Source organism: Chaetura pelagica, unplaced genomic scaffold (genome assembly GCF_000747805.2).
Source record: "Chaetura pelagica isolate M959 unplaced genomic scaffold, ChaPel_1.0 scaffold571, whole genome shotgun sequence".
Lineage (NCBI taxonomy): Eukaryota > Metazoa > Chordata > Aves > Apodiformes > Apodidae > Chaetura > Chaetura pelagica.
In genome coordinates this window covers 439,554-459,195 of record NW_009952064.1, presented here as the reverse complement: position 1 = coordinate 459,195, position 19,642 = coordinate 439,554, and the positions used below count along the sequence as shown (strand labels likewise).

The following is a 19,642-nucleotide window of genomic DNA, read 5'->3' as shown; positions in this document are numbered from 1 at the left end:
CTCTTGTGCTCTTCATGGAGCAGCAGGCACCTCCATAATCTTTGCCATTTGCTGTACAGACAAGCCCAAAATTACAGAACAGGGCAAGCTGATTTACAGCAGAGCTCAGAGGATGGCAGGAACTGAGGAGCAAACACCATTAAACCAGGAAAACGCTGCAAAAGCAATACTCTGCTGCCTTCTTACACCCTTCCCAAAAGTTGCTACTCAGGCTATTTATTGCATTAACCAACCTTCAGCTTTGAAGCCACAGAGACTGGCTTAAAAAAAATAATACATATATAAAAATCATATAAAATATATATATAAAATAAAAATAAAAAGAATGGGAACTCTTGTGAAGTTTTTGTCTTCTGAGATGTACATCCCAAACGCAGCATGTAGTTTCTCATGGGAAGAGACCATTGGCTGGCACTGCAGGGAAATTCATTGGCCTCAAGATGTCCCAGAGCTCCAGCCCACAAATCCAAGCAAAGCAAGTAGGTGAACTTAGATTTTGCAATCAGGTGCACGTATGTGATATAGACTCAAAATTATATAAAATATATATATAAAATAAAAATAAAAAGAATGGGAACTCTTGTGAAGTTTTTGTCTTCTGAGATGTACATCCCAAACGCAGCATGTAGTTTCTCATGGGAAGAGACCATTGGCTGGCACTGCAGGGAAATTCATTGGCCTCAAGATGTCCCAGAGCTCCAGCCCACAAATCCAAGCAAAGCAAGTAGGTGAACTTAGATTTTGCAATCAGGTGCACGTATGTGATATAGACTCTACAGATATGAACATGGCATGAACTTTTATTAAAGACTGTTCTTCCAGCTACTAAATCCTATGGCAAAAATCTTGATTTTTTTTCTCCCCCCATGTTTAAGTTTTCCAAATTAATACAGCCTCATTTATTACAATATCTGAGTATCCAGCCTTTATCCCACCTCCATTCCCAGAGGCCAGGAGAATTGCACCCATGGGATTTTAAGTTGGGGAGCTGAGAAAGAGGGAGCACATGCCACTTGCTGAAGAGCATGGACAAAATCTGTGACACCAAACCAAGTCTCACAGTCCCCAAAAGACAAACATGCTGTGTTTTCTACAAGTCCAGTGCTTCAGCTGATGGAAAAACACCTTTGGAAAACTAATCAATATAGATTCTGAAAAAATTACATAAAAATCATACCCAGTTGTGTCACACATCAGTCACCAAATGGAGCTATGCTAATCACCCACTGTGACTCATTCTCCCACAGGATGACTTTTCCTTCCCCTTCCCAAAACAGAATGCAAGAACAGTGCACTGCAGAAAGGTGAGCATGAGAGCTGATGGCCTTTGCTCTCCAAAAAGCCACCTCAGCTTATGTAAAGGGGGACCTTAGGAAGGCCATTCACCCTGTCCATCTTGGAAATCCACCTTTGTCAGCTCAGCCAAAGTTGACTCTTAGTAACATGCATTAAAGCACATGTAGCAGTTTCTGAAGGATAATCTCCCAGAAATTGTCCAGGTATTATATTAATATATGTATTTATCACGTCACCTGCCTGGTTGGCTCATGTTGGGAGTTTTCAGACAAAAAAAATTAATAAATTACCATACTTGCAACTAAAGGAGCAGCACTGGAAACATCTATCTCGGGTAAATAAAATCCCTCAGCTTTTAACTCAACCAATACTGTGACACTGCACAAATTAAACCAATATTTATTTTAATTATAAAATTACCCAGAGAGATGAGATGATAATCTGATGCAGCATTCCCAGTCCCATATTTGAATAACTTACAGAACTTCTCGATTCATTTTACACATTTATTTATATTCATTTGTTTTGGGCTTAAAAGGATTTTACGCTCCAATCGCTACAGGGGCTCTGTCGTGACTGCTTAAATTTGTCAGACCAAAGAAAACAGAAGGGCTGATTTCAGCAATTATTGTCTTCTCAAACCACCCTCTCCTCCTCTACAAAATCCACCTTTTCTCAATTGCACTTTTGATATTTACAATTGCCAGACGTCTCTCACATCAACTTTGTACCTCACTTTACTTTGTCCAGGGGGCACAAGACTAAAGGTTCATTTCCAGCCCAGTAAACTGAATCCAGCCAGGGGTGCTCTTCACAACCATGGAACCAGCACAAGGTGATCATGTCACCAAGGTTGAAAATGCTATTTCTTTGCCCTCAGTGGCATATTTCCCATATGACTTCCCACCACCCATTGACTTCACAAAGTCCAAGATTTCACCATTTAAGATTTGTTGAAAAATCTCTGCTCAATTGCCACATTCCAGACATTTCACTGCCTGATAAAGTGACCTGTAACAGGAATATCTGTAGTCCTATTTAGTTGCTATTATAGACAAACTGTCCCTCACTAGATTTTTTTATGACTTTAGCTACATGATTTTCCAAACATATTGTATGAAAATATATCCAGATACATTACTTTACCCCCATATAATACAAAGCAGAGCTGAAGAGGTTTGATTAAGTCACCTAATTAATTCTTCAAGCCCTCTATTACACGACTGTCCTCTTCAATATATTCACTAGCTTTGTCCATATTTGTACTAAGCAGCTCAAACAATGAGGTTTCATCATTTTTTGTCTACTAAAGAAGTAGATGCATGATTAATTTTTAAATACAGAAGTAGCCTTTCCAAGTTAAAGGGAAGAAGTCCTTGAAATTAAGGGTAAGCTGAAGTTTGTGCAGAATATTCAGGCTTTATTCCACCAATGCCAAGCCTCCTGTAAAGTATATTAAACTCACTATTCACTGCTGTTTGACAGAAGACCAAAAGACCAGAAGCATGCATTGAGTATGCCCGTGCAGTGAGGGGAAAGGACAAGTATGGGTCTGGATAGCACCCAAGGTCCCAAAAGGGATTCTGTGGTCTATGGTCAGACCAGCCTTCCCACATTTCCAGTGGTACCAGTAGACAAGATGGCTAGCTTGGGAGTGAGTGTTGCACTGTCAACTTCCCTAAATTCCTTCAAATGCTAGTTACCTTCTCTGGTATATTAAGAGAAGCCACTCCAGATAAGGGATGTATAACTCCATAACTTATCTTTCTCCATTAACATATGTGAAAGGGCAAAGGTTACTTTCTCTCATCATGATATCCAAAGGGAAGACAGACAGCATACCAGCACAGAGGGGTACTGTTCTATTTTTAATGTCCTAAAAATCCAAACCATCTAATCCCACATGATAATGAAACATACACTCGCAAAATAAAGGCAATACCATCTGTAGGGAGTTGAGTGTTGCAGGAAAATTCAGGTATAGATATAACCCCTCCAGAAACATGGGGTTCAGTTTTACACCTCTGCAGGTTATACATGCACACATAAATAATGATCAACCACCCATAAGTACAACATCAGTGTCCATAAGCACAAGACAGAAATTAGGAGGCAAAATGTTCATATTTCTTAAGGCAGCATTAACTCACCCACAGCATACAAACAGGTTTATATAAAAGCCCCTGGAGCAAATGCTATAAGGCAAGGTACAGGATAAATAACATAACCTGAGGCCTCACTCTTTAAAAGCCTACAAGCAGGTCTTTCCAAAATGCTGAGGCTGAACTTTGTTCATGTAAAAATACAATGTAAGCCTACAAAAGTCAGGCCACAGCTGGGTGAACTTTGAGAAATGTTACATTCCTAATCCTACATTTAGTTTGCAGCACTTTCCTCCTTCCTACATCCCTCAGCAAGGACACTGCAATTCATTAGGCTCCTACCTCCTCCCTCATGCCGAGTGTTGCCATTTCAAATTGTTTCTAAATTTGCAAGTGTAAGAAAGAAAACTAAGGCAATGTAGGTGGCAATTACATGAGTGACACACCATAAGCAAAACCCAGCTGGTCTGGAGACACCTCCATGAGCAGGAGTTTTGCATCCCTTACTTGCACACATCCATACTATCCTGCTTATTCTGCTGACCTGATGAATCTTGTCAGATCTCTCCTGTGGTTTTTCCCATTTTCTGGTTCTGAGATTTTTTTTCCCCAAATGTTTGTCCAGTCCCACAGCAACTGGGCAGGTAGGGAGACATGAAGAATGTAATTATTATCCTGTAACCTTAGCCTTAGAACTTGCTGCCACAAAGATGGTAATTATCAGATGATTCACAGAGACAAGACCTCACAGTCATTCAAACAACTTGACACATGTATTAAAAACACAAGAAATACCTGGACATAGGCCCTGCAAGAGCGCTCCCTTTTCTGAAGCTGAGTCCATAAAGACAGCAGATTAAAGACAGAATAGAAAAAACAAGTTAGTGAGAGAACAAGGGGAAAAAAAAACCTGAAGAAAAAGCCTATGAAAAAAACAAACAAACAAACCTCATTTGTTTCTTAAACAGCTCCTGAAAATGAACCAAATCAAAGGAAGCATGTGAGTCAGGCAGCAGTGGAAGGCTGGAAAGACTGGCTCCAGAAATACAGGTTAGTCCTTTTTCAGTGAAATAAAGCACAGACTGGCAACTTTGCAAGAGCAGCTGTTAGATGGCAGGAGACACTGAAGTCAAGTAGAGATGCTCAAGAGATTCTGTTTTCCTTACAGTTTGGAGATCACACATGATATTTCTATGTCAAACAAGGTTGAAAAGGATAAGGCTGATGGTTATTTCATACTAGGAGCATGAGCTCTGCAGTCAGACAGCACTAATGACACAGGGAGGCACAACCAATCAATGGATGAGCAGGCCCAATTCCAGGGAGCAAGATGCATGCAGGACTGCATCCTGCTAGAGGATGGGCCTGTACAAACCCATCCTGATACATCTGCTCAAGTCTTTGGCTCAAGGCAAAACCTGTAGCAGTCTGGCTTCACTGCTGTGAGATTGCTTAAAGCCAGCTCAGGCACGTGTCAAGTGTGAGAACACATTGTATTGAGGAAGAGAGCACTGCCCTGGGCTCCTGATGGCCTAAAGATCCACTGAAAAGAATGGAACAATGAAATGGGAATCCAATGTAAATGGGAATCCAGTTGAGGTTATTCTTTCTCCTTTGGATTAAACTGCTTCTCCAGGAATGCATTTTCCAGTCCTCTCCTACCCGAGTTGTGCTTTCCTTTGTAACTCCTGGACCTAAAAGCTTTATACACTGAATAGCTTTTCTACAAAGAACCTCACTTTTCCCACAGAAGCCACATTTAGGACTGTACCTTCATGAGGCACTTGCATGCCTCCTGCCTGATAACTGCTTTTAGGGTCAGAAAATTCAAATGGGCACTTATTCACCTGTCCAGGAGCTTGCAGGCAATCTGCAGCAATAAGCCAGAATTGGTGAGCTCTGCTTTGGTGCAACTAAACTGGCTGTTGCAGAGCCACTGGCTTAGCTGGGTTTGTTTTTGCTGATGTACCTGGGTTGGGTATTGTGCATCAACAGAGATTGGAGGTAACACGTGCTCTCAACTCACAGCAGTGCAATCCCATTTAGCACAGCTGAGAGCCAAATTTGTCCCCAGGAGTTTTGAGGCTCTGAAATAAACAAAATACACCCAGGTCTCACGTAATGCCTAATTTCAATTTCTAATTCATCAATTTGTAACAGTAGAAATCTACCTCTGTGTAAACTCGGCCAGTAAGAAGACTTTACAGAAACAAATGGAGATCAAAGAAAGCCTTGCTAAAAATTGCAGACCTATCCACTCAGGGGCCTTGCCAGTCTGCAAGAGAACAATTATTACTTTAATTAAGTCTGATCCAGTGGAAAGCATAAAGCTTTTAGTGACAGGAAAGTGGCTCCTGAAAGATGATGGCCTTAAAAAAAATTCTGATTATGTCAGTTTATTTTTTAAATTCATTCTACATCAGCTTGTAAAAAGATAAGCAACCAGGTACAAAGCAGCACAGGTGATTACTTTCAGAATCCCCAGCACATTTTCTTTAATGATTAAAAGAATATTTAATGGCTAGTCCTTACTTTATTTCTTCTTTCTGACTAAACAGCACTAAGCAAAACTCTTTGCAAATGACTTTTTCCCCCCTTTTTTTTTTTTTTTAAATACTCTTGATCAGTGAAGGGGAAAATGGAGCAGTAACTCTGCTGCCTTTTGTTTGCCCAATACTACTTCCAAGTTGAATCCATGCATTCTTAAATGAACACAGAGCAGTTGCTCTTCTAAAGAATTAAGTGGGGAATGAGAGCAAGTAAATTACCAAGCCTGTCATTTGGATCACTGACTCACATCGCTGTTTTGCAGGACTCCATGTGGTGCAGAATTTTAATGTGGAGTGCAATTGATTGTATGAGCTGCTTGTGCAAAGCTGATGGCAGGGGGGAAAACCTGCAAGGGGACCCCAGGGGTGACAGCTGAGCCAAGGAGCTCTGTCTTGCCCAGTCTTTCCCTCCCCTCAGCAACTCATACCTGCCACCATCATACAACCCGTTTTCATGTAATCGAAACAAGTATTGGAGGGTGAGACATAAAAAGATGACACATATGTGCTGGCAAAGCTGAAGTGACATAATGTTGGGTGTAGCTAGGGCATATTCAGAAGAGCAAGCAGACTACAACCATGAAACCCGTTAGTAGGTGACATTAATTGCTGGTTTTACCTGATATTGTCAGACATCACCATCATTTCAAACAAAGAAACATGGTATGATTATAACAAAGGATGTTACGCCGATGTAACCGTTAATACAATTATTACCTACATTGTTATAAAACAGCTGGAAGCAGAACTAATTAAAAAGCATCAGGATAATCCAATTCACAGCACATGCAAAGCACATGAGATGCAGGACCTCAAATCCCATGTAGCTGTAATCTTGAACAATCCAGAAGCCCTTTGCATTTAAAAGAGAGTAAGTCTACAATAATAACTTCCAAGAAAAAAAGACAACGTTACTTCCCTGAAAAAGTATTTCTCTTCAGGAGACACACAAGAAATTTCAGATTTAGCTGGGATAATTTATGCCCTGTATAACCTTGGGACCAAGTTCTGTTCTTACTTACATGGATGCCAGAGCCAGGTACACAGGTGAGAACAAAATTCTGTGTCTTATTTTAACTGGGTGGCCAATATAGACACGTACTTGTAGCCACAGGGTTCAGCTGCTCTTTGTTCTGATGACCAGGCTTGCACAATTCATGGTCTGAATCCTACATTAGTCCTACCCTGTGTGTTTCCAGGAGATTCAGTGAAAAGGGCCTTGGACCAAAGAAACCTTAAACTTAAAATCTATTCTTACAGACTCCACAGCCTGCTTTTATTTCCTCCCATGACTGGCAACTTTTAGCACCTTTAGTATGTAGCAATTCCACTTAATTCTGGAAATGACAAAAGGACTAATAATTCTTCTCCATCAGGGAGCACAGAACTACAGCATCATCATGCAGTAAGGTGCTTCTGGGCTAAGTCATGAGTTCTCACTAAAAAGGTCCTCTCATACTAAATTATCCTGAAGACCTTAAGTGTAAAGACAGTGGTATCTTGCATGCCTTTCATAAATGTATCTCCAATGTAAATAAATGTTTCTGTCTGCTTTCATTTGCCTATATTCATGCACAGAAGTGTTCATTTGGCCTTCACATCAGCATCTTGTAACATTACAAAATGAAAAAATAAGAATCTAGGCTCTCTCTGTCACTTGGGGCTTTAAATATTCAGATTTTCTGGATCATATTACATGGCATTTCACAGACAGATTCAACACTGGAAACACTGGACAAAAATCTGGTCTCATTCATGTTGGCACAAGTCCCAAATTATGGCCATGGCATCACTTGAGTTACTCTCATACTGAGCTATGAGAGCTGAGACCACAACGAAGTACTTGGGAGTTGATATATCTACACATTTAAGGGTATACATTTCCCAGCACCAACAGTACTCTTGCCATGTACAACTGTTTCGTTTCTCAGCAGAATAAAATACACCGTAAACAAAAACCTGCCAGGTATTCTTCTCTCCTAGGAAAGAATCACTGCCCTAAAATGGCAGGCGTTCGGACAGACGTTTATAATAGCTCTCCAGGGAGAGCCGAAGAGCCAAACCCTTCTTCTGCCTCCTGTCCCTTCCCAAGTTCCCTTGTTTTTACCTTATTTAAGCTGCGTGCAGCACTGTCCTTCCCGCCCGGCGTCAGGTTTCGGAGCTGCACGTCAAGCAAGTTCACCAGCTGGACCATGGCAGACACGGAGTAGGTGATGTCACCAGCATACAAGTGGTTTTTTGTGTGCTCTGCAAGCTCCCGGGCAACGTTGGCAGCCATCTCCCCTGACTTCATCTGCAATGCAGAAAGCAGAGGAAAAGGTTGCCCCTGGCTCTTAGTATGATATATAGCCTTGAGGAGAAGGACTTGGGGGTGTTGGTTGATGAGAAGCTCAGTATGAGCCAGCAACGGGCACTTGCAGCCCAGAAAGCCTGTCCTGGGCTGCATCAAAAGAAGTGTGGCCAGCAGGGCAAGGGAAGGGATTTCTCCCCTCTACTTTGCTCTCCTGAGACCCCACCTGGAGTGCTGTGTCCTGTTCTAGAGCCCCCAACACAGGAAGGACGTGGAGTGAGTTCAGAGAAGGGCCATGAAGATGATCAGAGGGCTGGAGCAGCTCTGCTATGAAGACAGGCTGAGAGAGTTGAGGTTGTTCAGCCTGGAGTAGAGAAGGCTCCAGGGAGAGAACTCCTAGTGGCTTTCTAGTACCTGAAGGGGCTAAAGAAAAGCTGGGGAGTGACTTTTTACAAGGGCTTGGAGTGAGAGGATAAGGGGGGATTTCTTAAAAGTGGAAGAGGGGAGATTTAGGTTAGGCATTAATTCTTTAGTGTGAGGGTGGTGAGACACTGGCACAGGTTGCCCAGGGAAGTTGTGGAATCCCCATCCCTGGAAGTGTTCAAGGTCAGGTTGGATGGCTCCTGGAGCAACCTGGACTTAGTGGGAGGTGTTCCTGCCTATGGAAGGGGTGTTGGAACTCGACAATCTTTAATATCCCTTCCAACCCAAACCATTCTATGACTATATATTGTTACTCCAGTCCCTTCCAACCTTACAGTGTTAGGTGAGTGCACCCCCTGCAAGAAGAAAAACAGGAGAGAAGAAGAAGAGGAGAAAAAAAGAAGAGAGGAAGAGAAGACATTCTCAAGAAGGAAACTATGGCAAGGATCTTCATGGTTGGATCATATACAGCATTTGAGTAAGGTTTAAAGGAGTTTTTTCCTCCTATGGTCACCACGTTGGCTTCAACACAACAATTTCTGATCTTCTCACAGGGCACTGCTGGAATTGAATGGCAGCTGCTTCTTTGCACTGCAGCAGAGGCAATCAAAGATGACATTGCTTTGCAAGAGATGCCCATGCTAGGAAAGGATTCAGTTAGCTTGTCCCATTGCCCCACCTATGCCACTTGAAAAATGACAACCCATGTAAGTAGTTTCTCACCACCCTCACACTTAAGAATTTCTTCCTAATGTTCATCTAAATTGCCCCTCATCCAGTTTCAAGCCACCCATCCCCTCATCCTCTTTCAACAAGCCCTTGCAGGAGGTCCCTCTCCAGTTTTCCCGTGGCCAGTTATTAAGGAAACTCTGATTTCCCCTGTGGCTTTTCCTCCCTTTCTTGGTCTGTTTTGCTTTTCTTATCTGGCACCCCATTCCTCTTCTATGCCATGGATTTTGGGGACAGGGTACCAGGTCCCATCTCCCATCTCCTTACTACAAGCAGCCCATTACAAAAAGAGTGCTGCAGGCTACTGGTCCTTTTCCATTAAGTGCCACTCTGTGATATTAATGCATATCTATAAGGAATATGCTAGGCATAAGGAGAAAATACACAGGATGACATTTAAATGAAGCTCCCACCTTTTCAGGCTCAGCAACCAACTCTGCTTGGTCCTTCATATGAAATTTTCAGTTATCCTATCTTCCAATAGCTAGAAAACAGATATTTCTCTTGTTCCCTCAATTTCTGGTGCTTATTATAAAAGTGAGATTCTAGGGAAAGTGTTCAGGCTGAACGTCTACCTCTCTGTAAATCAATTAGCTGAGTTATAAATTAATAACTTCCATCAATTTGACAGCAACAGCCCATTTGATTTAATGAAATCTAACTGAAGATATTCATATGCTCATCTTCAGAGAATTAAAGCATATGTTGATATAGATAAGACAAATAAAGGAGATAATGTGTTGTTTTTCCCATTAGAGCAAACTAACACATATTCATAACCTGAATTATTTCTTCCTTGTTATACACAGGGCTAATGCCATAGAAACCAGATCCCGTTCTTACAGCTGTCTGCTCTCCTAAGCAGGTGAAGAAAGCACAGATGCTGAATTTTGACCTCTTCTGTTGGCACCCAGGACTTTAAAGAAAGACTGCATCAAATCCCTTTACATAAAATACATTTCAACATTTTCCTGCAGTTCGTTGCTGGAGCTTAGTAAGTATCATGACACAATGTGTTTCTGTAAACCTTGCAGAAAACTGCAGGAATGAGGCAAAGCCAAGAGTTTTCTTTCCCTGTAATAAGCCTCTTGTTGCACTCAACTGCAGCTGTCATTGCTCCTACCCATCTGCAAAAGTGGTGAAGGTTGGTCACTAATAAACTGCCTTCCTTTCATCTTGGAGCAATCTGAGGAATTCTAGTATGACCAAATAAACACCCCAAAAGAGGCAACAATGGAAGAAATGCCTGTGAGAAAGCTCAAACTTTGGGAACTCTTGGGATAGAGTATTTACTCAACTCATTTCACACACCCAGATTTCCTGAGAACACAGAGATGTGTCATTCCCTTGGAACAATGTGTCTGGTTGACAGGCAATGGAGCTACTTCCTAGCACTGACACTAATTTCCAAATCTATTTATTGTCACCTGGAAAATGCACCTACAAGTCACTGCAACAGTGCTGAGACATTCCTTCCATCCTGCTTGTGTGCATAACACGAGGGCTATCCAAACTGATGGCTGTATGACACAATAATGCTAATTTCCTCAATTCTGTTGAGCATTTTCCACTGAAATTCAAGTGTATCCTGTGCAGTCCCAGCCAACTCAACTTCTGCTTTCAGTCCCAAATGCTGGCTGAATATATCAGTTGTAAAATGTATGCCTGGTCTCTTATAACCACAGGACTGAGCCCCCTTTTTTTGGTTAATTCTACTTAATCCTCAGCAAAGGTCACTGCTGCCCAAGGGAGAGGCATTACTAACTTAATTCCCTTCTATAAAGCACCTCTCCATATCTTCCTTTTCATTATTGCTGCATGGAAGATGACTTTTCATGAGGTATTCTTTCCAAAACATGTAATAGTCTTTAACCCAAACACATAGTCACATAGAAACACAGGAGCAATCCTTGGAGGATCTTCAAGGGTCAGGTTGTCATTGCAGGCAAGTAAGAAGTAGGGAAAAAATGCACAAGTAACTCAAGAAGAATACAGGGAATTAAAAATAATAAAACTCTCCCTGATTTGGGATTTATTTATTTATTTATTTTCCATCTTGATTATGAAAAAGAAATAATTTAAAAAAACAAAAAGGATTTTTGGGGAATAGAAAACATTCTGTTCAAACCAAACTGGGTTCCTGGTTGCTTTGAGTGTTTTTTTTCTTTTCTTATTTTCGCCTGTTACCAATTGATTAAATGTAGTCTTGGAATTCCAATCTGAAGGAGAGAAAAAAATGTTTCTTGCCAAAAATGCCACCACACAAAACCTAGTTTTCTAGCTCTGTCAAAAGAAATTGTTCCTCTTTTCCACTTGAGCATACTGGCAGGATTCAGGTCACATTTACAAATGAGCATTGGCATACCTGAAATCATGCTGTGCAACACTTTGCTAATATTTTCCAAGTTTGTACCACTGTCTCACATCTTCTTATGACTGAAAAGACTGTGAAATAATAGTTGTTGGAGAGGGCATATATTCCTGCCTGTTTCATATATGCCAAGGAATGGAAGCAGGGAGCTTTGTCTGAAAAGAATAACCATGTCCCTCCTGCAGCATCACTCCCTGTTTCAGCCCTACCTTTCTCAGAGGGAACTGACTGCAGATGAGGGACAGTAGAATAAAAATCAGATAGGTTTCAGAAAATAAGTATTTAGGGAAGAAAATTCAGAATAAGAAAGATACTGGGAATGGAGCAAACGTGCTGAAACACCAGCAGCCATAAAGGCAAAAGTATTTTCCTGCAGCCTGAGGCAGACTGACATAAAGAAAAAGAAACACTGGCATGAAAGATTGAACCAAGATTTTTAAAAAAGAGTGACATATAGATGGACTGTTCAGCTGGAAATGCCGGGGGGGTTGATGTTTGTTTTTTTTTTCTGGAGGGACAAGCATCTGCCAAGTTTCATCAGGCACCATCAGCTGCCAGCAGGCAGGTAGCAAGGCTGAAACAAGGGCAGTGGGCTAACCTGGAAACCCTTTGTGTCATGGTAGAGGTTTCATTCTACATGAATGCATTCATAGAAAACAGAGCATGTATAACACCCTCTTTTTTTGAAAGATTTACATCCCATTTCATTCAACTTTATTTTTTTTCCTTTTATCAGTGACACTTAAGGATATAACTTACTAGTTATAAACAACAGTTAAGCAACAAAGCTCTGGATGGCTGCTCTCCCTATGTGTCATGGTAGAGGTTTCATTCTACATGAATGCATTCATAGAAAACAGAGCATGTATAACACCCTCTTTTTTTGAAAGATTTACATCCCATTTCATTCAACTTTATTTTTTTTCCTTTTATCAGTGACACTTAAGGATATAACTTACTAGTTATAAACAACAGTTAAGCAACAAAGCTCTGGATGGCTGCTCTCCCTACAGTACATCAGAGCTGGACAACATTGAAAAAAGTAGTTTTGAAAGATGGTATTCAAACAACTGAAACCACATGTAATGTCCTCTGCCAACTGTAGCAACTGCTCTACCCAGTACATGATGGCACTCTGAAAAAAAAGCAGCCTGAATGGAGGATTTCATCGTGGTGCCATCAGGACTGCAACTTCACTCTTGGGCCTGGATGTGATGACATGGTGATTTTGTCCAGAAAACCCCACTCTTCTTGCCAGACACACCTAAGCAGATCTTCAAGACCCAGTGAAGGTACTTTGAACCCTAAGGTTTATCTGCCTTTTGTGACTACATCATCTAGGCTATTCAGGAGGACAATATGAACACGGGTGGCATGTGCTTTAGGTTGACAGTTTGAGGCTTTTCATAGAATCATGAAGAACATGAAGCTTTGTATTCTGCTACAAAAAAACTCCTCCTCTCTCTCAGAGGTTTGAAGCAGAGTGTAGTGGTGCCTCTCTACCCAGGAAGCACCCACAAGTGAAAGCTGCAGTGAGGAAAATATCTTTTCAGGCAAGTCACACACTGTGTCAAGGATGGTACCGATGAAAGCCAGAGGTAAAACAAACAGGCTGAGACTGAATGTATGACCTCACGATCAGGACAATGCAATGTATCCAAAGATGACCTTTTTGCTTTCTTTTCCTGCTGGATTCTAGAAACAACCCAGGTAGCAGTGCATAATTCAATCGCCCTGGCAAGTTTATTCCCCTGCTACGTTACAAGGGCACAGTAGGCACCAACAATAAAGTTAAAGTAAATGTCAGGAGACCAATGAATTGCTGAAGTGGACATTTGTTCTGATCTTCCATCAAGCACAATAATTCTAATGGAAGCTAAGAAAGGGTTGTAAAACCTAATACCATGATGCAAGAAGGCAAACATCCAATGTATGGTCTGAGCACAGCAGGAGAAAGAAAAGAAGCAAGTAATAATCCTTACTTCACTACAGACATGAACACAAGCACAGCATCTCCCTGCTCTCTGGCTTGGCTGAAATCCCTCCAGGGATTTCATCATCCTTCTCCCTGAGCAGCTTGGACCCAACAGATGACAGAAGAGGAGATTGTGGGGAGACAAAGCAAATGAGGAACAAAGACACACCGGGCAGGTATGAACCCTGGCTGCCATCCTGTAAGCTGTGCAGCAGCTGCTGTGGGACGGGTGGCCAAGGAGGATCTGGGTGCTGGGGATGAAGGTACAACCATGCCCTGTCCTTGTGGCATGACTAGCTTGGTGCTTCCTCTAGCTGGCCCCACAGCAGCAAGAAAAGGAGCTGGCTTGGCTTAGAGGAAGAAGCTTTAATAGCTTTAGAGAGATGCTGGAGCAAATCTGCAAGCTTGGGGCAGGAAAGCGTCCTGTCCACAGCAGGGATGTGAAAAATCAGTGCCTGATTTATGGATAAATCAGTCCCAATTTCTAAGGGCAGTGATAATTTCCAAAACTCTTGCTTGGGCAGGGAAACCAAGTCGCTGTTGGTTATTTCATAACTAAATTAAAACTGTGTTTGCTGGAAGGATCTTACTGAATGAACAGCCCAACACAAGACCCTAGCCAAGTTTGGCAGGGTTCTCCCTTCAAAAATCACTTCTGGAAAGTCTTAATGTTTTGTAAAATCTCTCCATAGAGGCTGGGCCACATATCCCAAGATCCTAATGCCACTGAGCCCTCAAAAGTTTAGATCAAGAGTAACTTGGCAGATCCCCCTAGTCTTTCCACCAACTTGTGGAAGATTCCCAAAGCTGAACAGAAGTGAATTCATCCAGAAAAATAGTAACAATAATCATAAAAAAAATCCAGTCCCAACAGCAACCTGCTGAGCATTTCTGAAAACCTGGCTCTTCATTTTTAGCCTGCCTTGAAAGAATATAGCAAATTAAATGGAGCTAATTTGTTATGCAAATGATAGCTGAGTTTCAAATAAAATAAGCTTAACCTTGATGGAGATTTCATCAGTGCAGCCTATTATTTCCCTCAGCTAATGGCTAACGGCCTAGTCATCTACACCAAGCAGCAAGAGGTCTCCCAGCTGCCTGGGTGAATTGTTGCTAGAGTAAGTAAAGTATTACCCCTCCAGGATAAGCATGTGGGTCATAAACCACAAGCTGCACAGCTGCTAATGCCAGCAAAAGTGGTCTTTATTCATCAGCTAGCTGAGCAGATGGCAGGAGAGCTGCCCACCCTTCCACATGGGACAGGAGGATCAAGGGGTCTGTAATGGCTGTGCCATGGCCCAGCAGCCCCATCTTAATGGAAGTCTTCCCTCCTCTTTGGGGAGGGATGAGTATAAATACAGATGGGGTGAGATGGGGGGGAGCAGGGGCATACGTGCTAATGACTTGCAGGTTGTTGAGCCTCAGTTAATTAATATGAGGGACAGTAAAGAGAAAGCTAAAGAGTTTTGCCTGTAGGGCCACCCCATCCAGCTCTCCAGTGAGCACCAGTGGCTCTCTGGGAGTGCAGCAGCACAGCTCACAGGGGCTCGCTTGCTCTGGCTACAGAAGTAAGTCCCCAGAAATTGCTGTAATAAAGATTCAGTCCACAGACTCTGGCGTAAACACACATCTGGTCTCTGTTTGTAATGAAATCAGCTGAAAGCACCACTGGGCATTAATAACAAAAAACGTTCAACATATTGCTACCAAATAAGCTCTGCTTGTCTTGAACTTCTGTTGTCACATGTTAATGCACTTTTTAACACTGACAAATGATGAAGTGCTACAAAACATTCATCAAGGGACTTAAGAGTCAAAAGATATGCCTTACGGAGGCATTGTTTTCTATTCCATCAGTTCTCTCACAATTTGGGCAGAAGTTAAAAACAGAAAGTCAGAAGCGAGACACAAACTTTTCATACTGAGCCTGACTTTCTTTGGTAAAGATTTCTCAACTACAGAGTTTATCCTGTACTTGTGTGGCATGAGAGAATCCTTGGAGATGCATGAAAGTTTCCTTTTGCAATCAGTTGGTATTTTCCACAGGTCCACCCACGTCCTCCTCCCTCTTCCTCTTTTTCTTGCCAAAACCAAGAACTGTCATCCACTCCAGTCCCTCTCCTTTGCCTTTCTCTCACCCTATTTGCCTTAATTTCCATCAGATTTTTACAGTCTTGCTTTCTTCCTGCAGTTCCTGACTACTACACATGGTTCATGTTTACGTGTGACTTTTGATCTCTTTGGGTTCCCTGTTGTGAGAGCAACCAGAAAATTCAGGAAGCTCACTGTTTAGACTCAGTGTGGGCAAAACACGGGAAGGGTTTTACCTTCTGAGTGATGTGGTTGATCCAGGGAGAAGAGCAGTTGCTGAGATCAGGTCCTTGGGGCTCCCAGATCCCATCTGGCGCAAGACACCGGAAAGTTGCAACACCTGGAAGAGGAAAGCCACTGTGTTCAGCATTATCAGTTCCATTTTGCCCCCAGAACCCCATGTCACAGGCTTTGTTTCACAATGATGGACACCTCATGCAAAGTTTGGGAGCTCATTAGTTCTCAGGACCTTGGTAGGACACTTTGGAGTCATCTCAAGTGTCCTGGTCTCCCATCATCTTAGTGCTCAGGTGCCCTAAGACACAAAAAACCCACGAGGTAGTGCAGGGATATAATCTCCATGCTGCCGAATGGAGACTATGAACAAAAGACTTGGCCTTCAGCCAGCAGAAAAGCTGCCAGGGACTAAGAAATTGAAGCTGGATCTCACAGAGCAAGTACCTCAAGTGCTCTGCTCCACTGCTGTTGCCTTGGGATCAGATGCTGTGCCTTGACTTCCTCGCTGCTTTACTAAGATTTTACTGCTCTGAATCATCATTAAACCATTTGGGTGGAAACAGAAAAGTTAAACCACTACAAATGTCAAGGCTTTACTGTCCACCCCCAGCCACTTAGAGAGGGACTTCAAGGGCAAGTTTTCATTGCCAGGGCCACCCACAACCCTGCTGCAAAAAGACAGCAAAGTGCCTCAGGCCCTCTCAGACAAAAAGAAACACATCTGAAATGGTGCAGTTAAAGATTTTGAAAAAGAAAGCAAGCCACTACATGTAGATTAAAGACTCTATATCCTAGAAAGTGCTCTGCCCTGCAGAGCTGAACTCTTCTGCAGAGGAGTGAATTACAGGCTAGGTCTCGTGGTAGTGCCGACTAAAAGCAGTGAGAGTTTGCTCGTGCCTTCAGTGGGAGTTGGAAGAGGCCCACTGCTAATGTACCACAACTTTTAACAAGTTGCATGAATCACTGATATTACAGATGGGAAAGGCTTATTGCCACCCCCTATCAATAGGTTTGTTTTTTGGTTTTTGTTTGGGTCTTAGCTATCTTCATCCAGTCCTTAGCTCTTGTGCTTAGAGAAGAGCTCCCAGCCCTCATTTTCCTTTTTCATCTTTTTTTTTTTTTTTTTTTCCCTTTTCACAGCTTCAGTTCAGACTATCCTTCCCCTCGTTGAGAATCACAGACTTTTTGCATTAATTTTACCAAGTGCAGCTGGAAAAAACAGAGAAAATGTTCTTTTTTTCTCACCACTGACATCCTTCCAAGATCCTCATACTTTAACATGTATTTTATCATTCTGATCTCACCAAATTCAAGAGAGAGTCATATTCATATATGAAGGTGTGAATGGTTCTCCAGGGCAACAGAGCATAGAATTAACAGAGAGTCTCCTCTGTAAGCCATTTCCTCTAGCCCTTGTTTTCAGGCAATTTCCTCCACCTTCTGATTTCTTCTTGGCAAGCAGGTTCTCAGGGCTGGACACCAAGACTAGTTTGAATAATAAATACTTTTGGAAAACTATTTATTAAAATACAGCAAAGTGAACCATAGGCCAAACCCCATTATTCCTTTGAATGTCTTTTAATTTGGACAGAAAATTTCCAAAACTAACCTTTTGGAAGAAAACAACTGGGGGGGAAGTTTAGTAAAGGAGCAAACTACAAGAAACCATTTTGAAGGATTTGGCTTTGTCTTCTCCCCAGCTTTGCCAGCTGATTAAGGCTGCAGCTTGAAAAATCACTCACTGGGATTCAGGAATGTGATCTGGGAATAATACCTGTGCTCTGAAATGCTGGTCAGGCCTTTGAAATGCAAACACTGCAGCACAGAGATTCAAAAGTTTAAGTCTTTTTGCTTCTCCTCTCCCCCTTAAACAAGCAAAGCATCAGGCCATCAACACATCAGTCGATTAGTCCAGGGGCTACAAATACAGGCAAAACCAAGGATAACAGGTGCATGGTACAAACCTGCTGGAAGCAGAGTGCATGAAGCTCATCCTCACAAGGTTGTTAGCTTGTGCTCTCCTTTGGCCAGAGACTGGGATGCCAAGGATTCTGCACAACGTGCTCAGCACGTTGGGGCTTTGTCCCCAGAGAGTTGCTTGCGATACCTCACCCAGGCAACGCAGACTTGGCACAAAGCCGTGATGGAAGCCTACGTGCCACAGGGGCCTGTGGGCAACCTGGCTTCACGCTCCCTACATCCCATGGCCACATGGAGACGGCTCACCAAGTCCTTGCAGCCCTCAACTCACCTATGGAGCCCATGGGACAGGGCTGCTTCGCCACCTGGCCCTGCCGAGTCCGAGACCACATAATTTCCCGGGCTTCCATGGGGTCGCAGCTCTCTGCGCTGGCAGGTGGCAGCTGGGAGGAGGCAGCTGGGAGGTGTGTGGTCATGTCGTCGGGGACATCGGCCATGGGTGATGGTGTGCTGGTGCTTCTGTTCCTCCTGCCCGAGGCCGCGGTGGTGGTGGGGCGGCCAGTGCTGCTGGTGGCCACCCGTGGCGTGGTGCTGGTGGTGGTGCTCCCGGGACCCAGAGCCCCTGACGTCGATACACCTGAAACAAAGACAGAGCTCATTAAAGAGAGGAAGGAAAAAAAAAAGGGTAAAAGGAACTCAAGCCTAGGTCCTGAGGATATTCTCTCTGCCAGCTGCAATAGCCTGGAAGGGTGTAGTTGCAGCTACAGCTGGAGCTCATTAAAGAGAGGAAGGAAAAAAAAAAAGAAAAGGGTAAAAGGAACTCAAGTCTAAGTCCTGAGGATGTTCTCTCTGCCAGCTGCAGTGGCCTGCAGGGTGTAGTTGCAGATACAGCTAACACAAGGCTTGCTGAACAGCCACCTCTCAAAGAGAAGGGAGGTGATTCCCTCCCTTTATTCAGCTCTTGTGAGACCCCACCTGGAGTACTATGTCCAGTTCTGGAGTCCTCAGAATGAGAAGGAGCTCCTGGAAGTCTACATGGAGTCTAGAGAAGGGCCATGAAGATGATCAGAGGGCTGGAGCACCTCTGCTGTGGAGACAGGCTGAGAGAATTGGGATTGTTCAGCCTGGAGAAGGCTCTGGAGAGATGTTACAGCACCTTCCAGTACCTGAAGGGGCTCCAGAAAAGCTGGGAAGGGGCTGTTTGCAAGGGCATGAAGTGACAGAACAAGGGGCAATGGCTTTAAATTGGAAGAGGGCAGATTTAGATTAGACATCAGGAAAAAATCCTTTAGTGTGAAGGTGGTGAGACCTGGAAACAGGTTGCTCAGGGAAGCTGTGGAAGCCCCATCCCTGGAAGTGTTCAAGGGCAGGTTGGATGGGGCTCTGAGCAACCTGGTCTAGTGGAAGGAGTGTTCCATGCAGGAGGGTTGGAACTAGATGATCTTTAAGGTCCCTCCCAACCCAAACCATTCAATGATTCTGATTCTATGAGAAGCTGGAGCACAGTAAGGGAAGCACACAGGGGAGTAATGACTGCTGGAGCACAACCGATTTTCCAAAAGCACTAGCATATGATGAAAATAAAGCTGTACTTTATGCCCTCAACATTTTTCTTCCTGGCATTTTAATGTAAAAATCTTATTTTCCAACTTTTACTGA

The 19,642-nt window shown here is 43.0% G+C and overlaps 1 protein-coding gene across 1 annotated transcript in view; it reads right to left on the bottom strand.

The window, feature by feature from the left end:
* Positions 1–19,642, bottom strand: part of LPHN3 (latrophilin 3) — a 269,403-nt gene that overhangs the window by 80,671 nt on the left and 169,090 nt on the right. Inside the window, exons 7-10 of the mRNA XM_010004508.1 lie at positions 18,315–18,620; positions 16,063–16,166; positions 8,055–8,240; positions 4,194–4,232 (exon numbers count right to left, since the gene is read on the bottom strand). Coding sequence (XP_010002810.1) covers positions 4,194–4,232; positions 8,055–8,240; positions 16,063–16,166; positions 18,315–18,620 — 635 coding nt within the window. The remainder of the gene's footprint in view (positions 1–4,193; positions 4,233–8,054; positions 8,241–16,062; positions 16,167–18,314; positions 18,621–19,642) is intronic.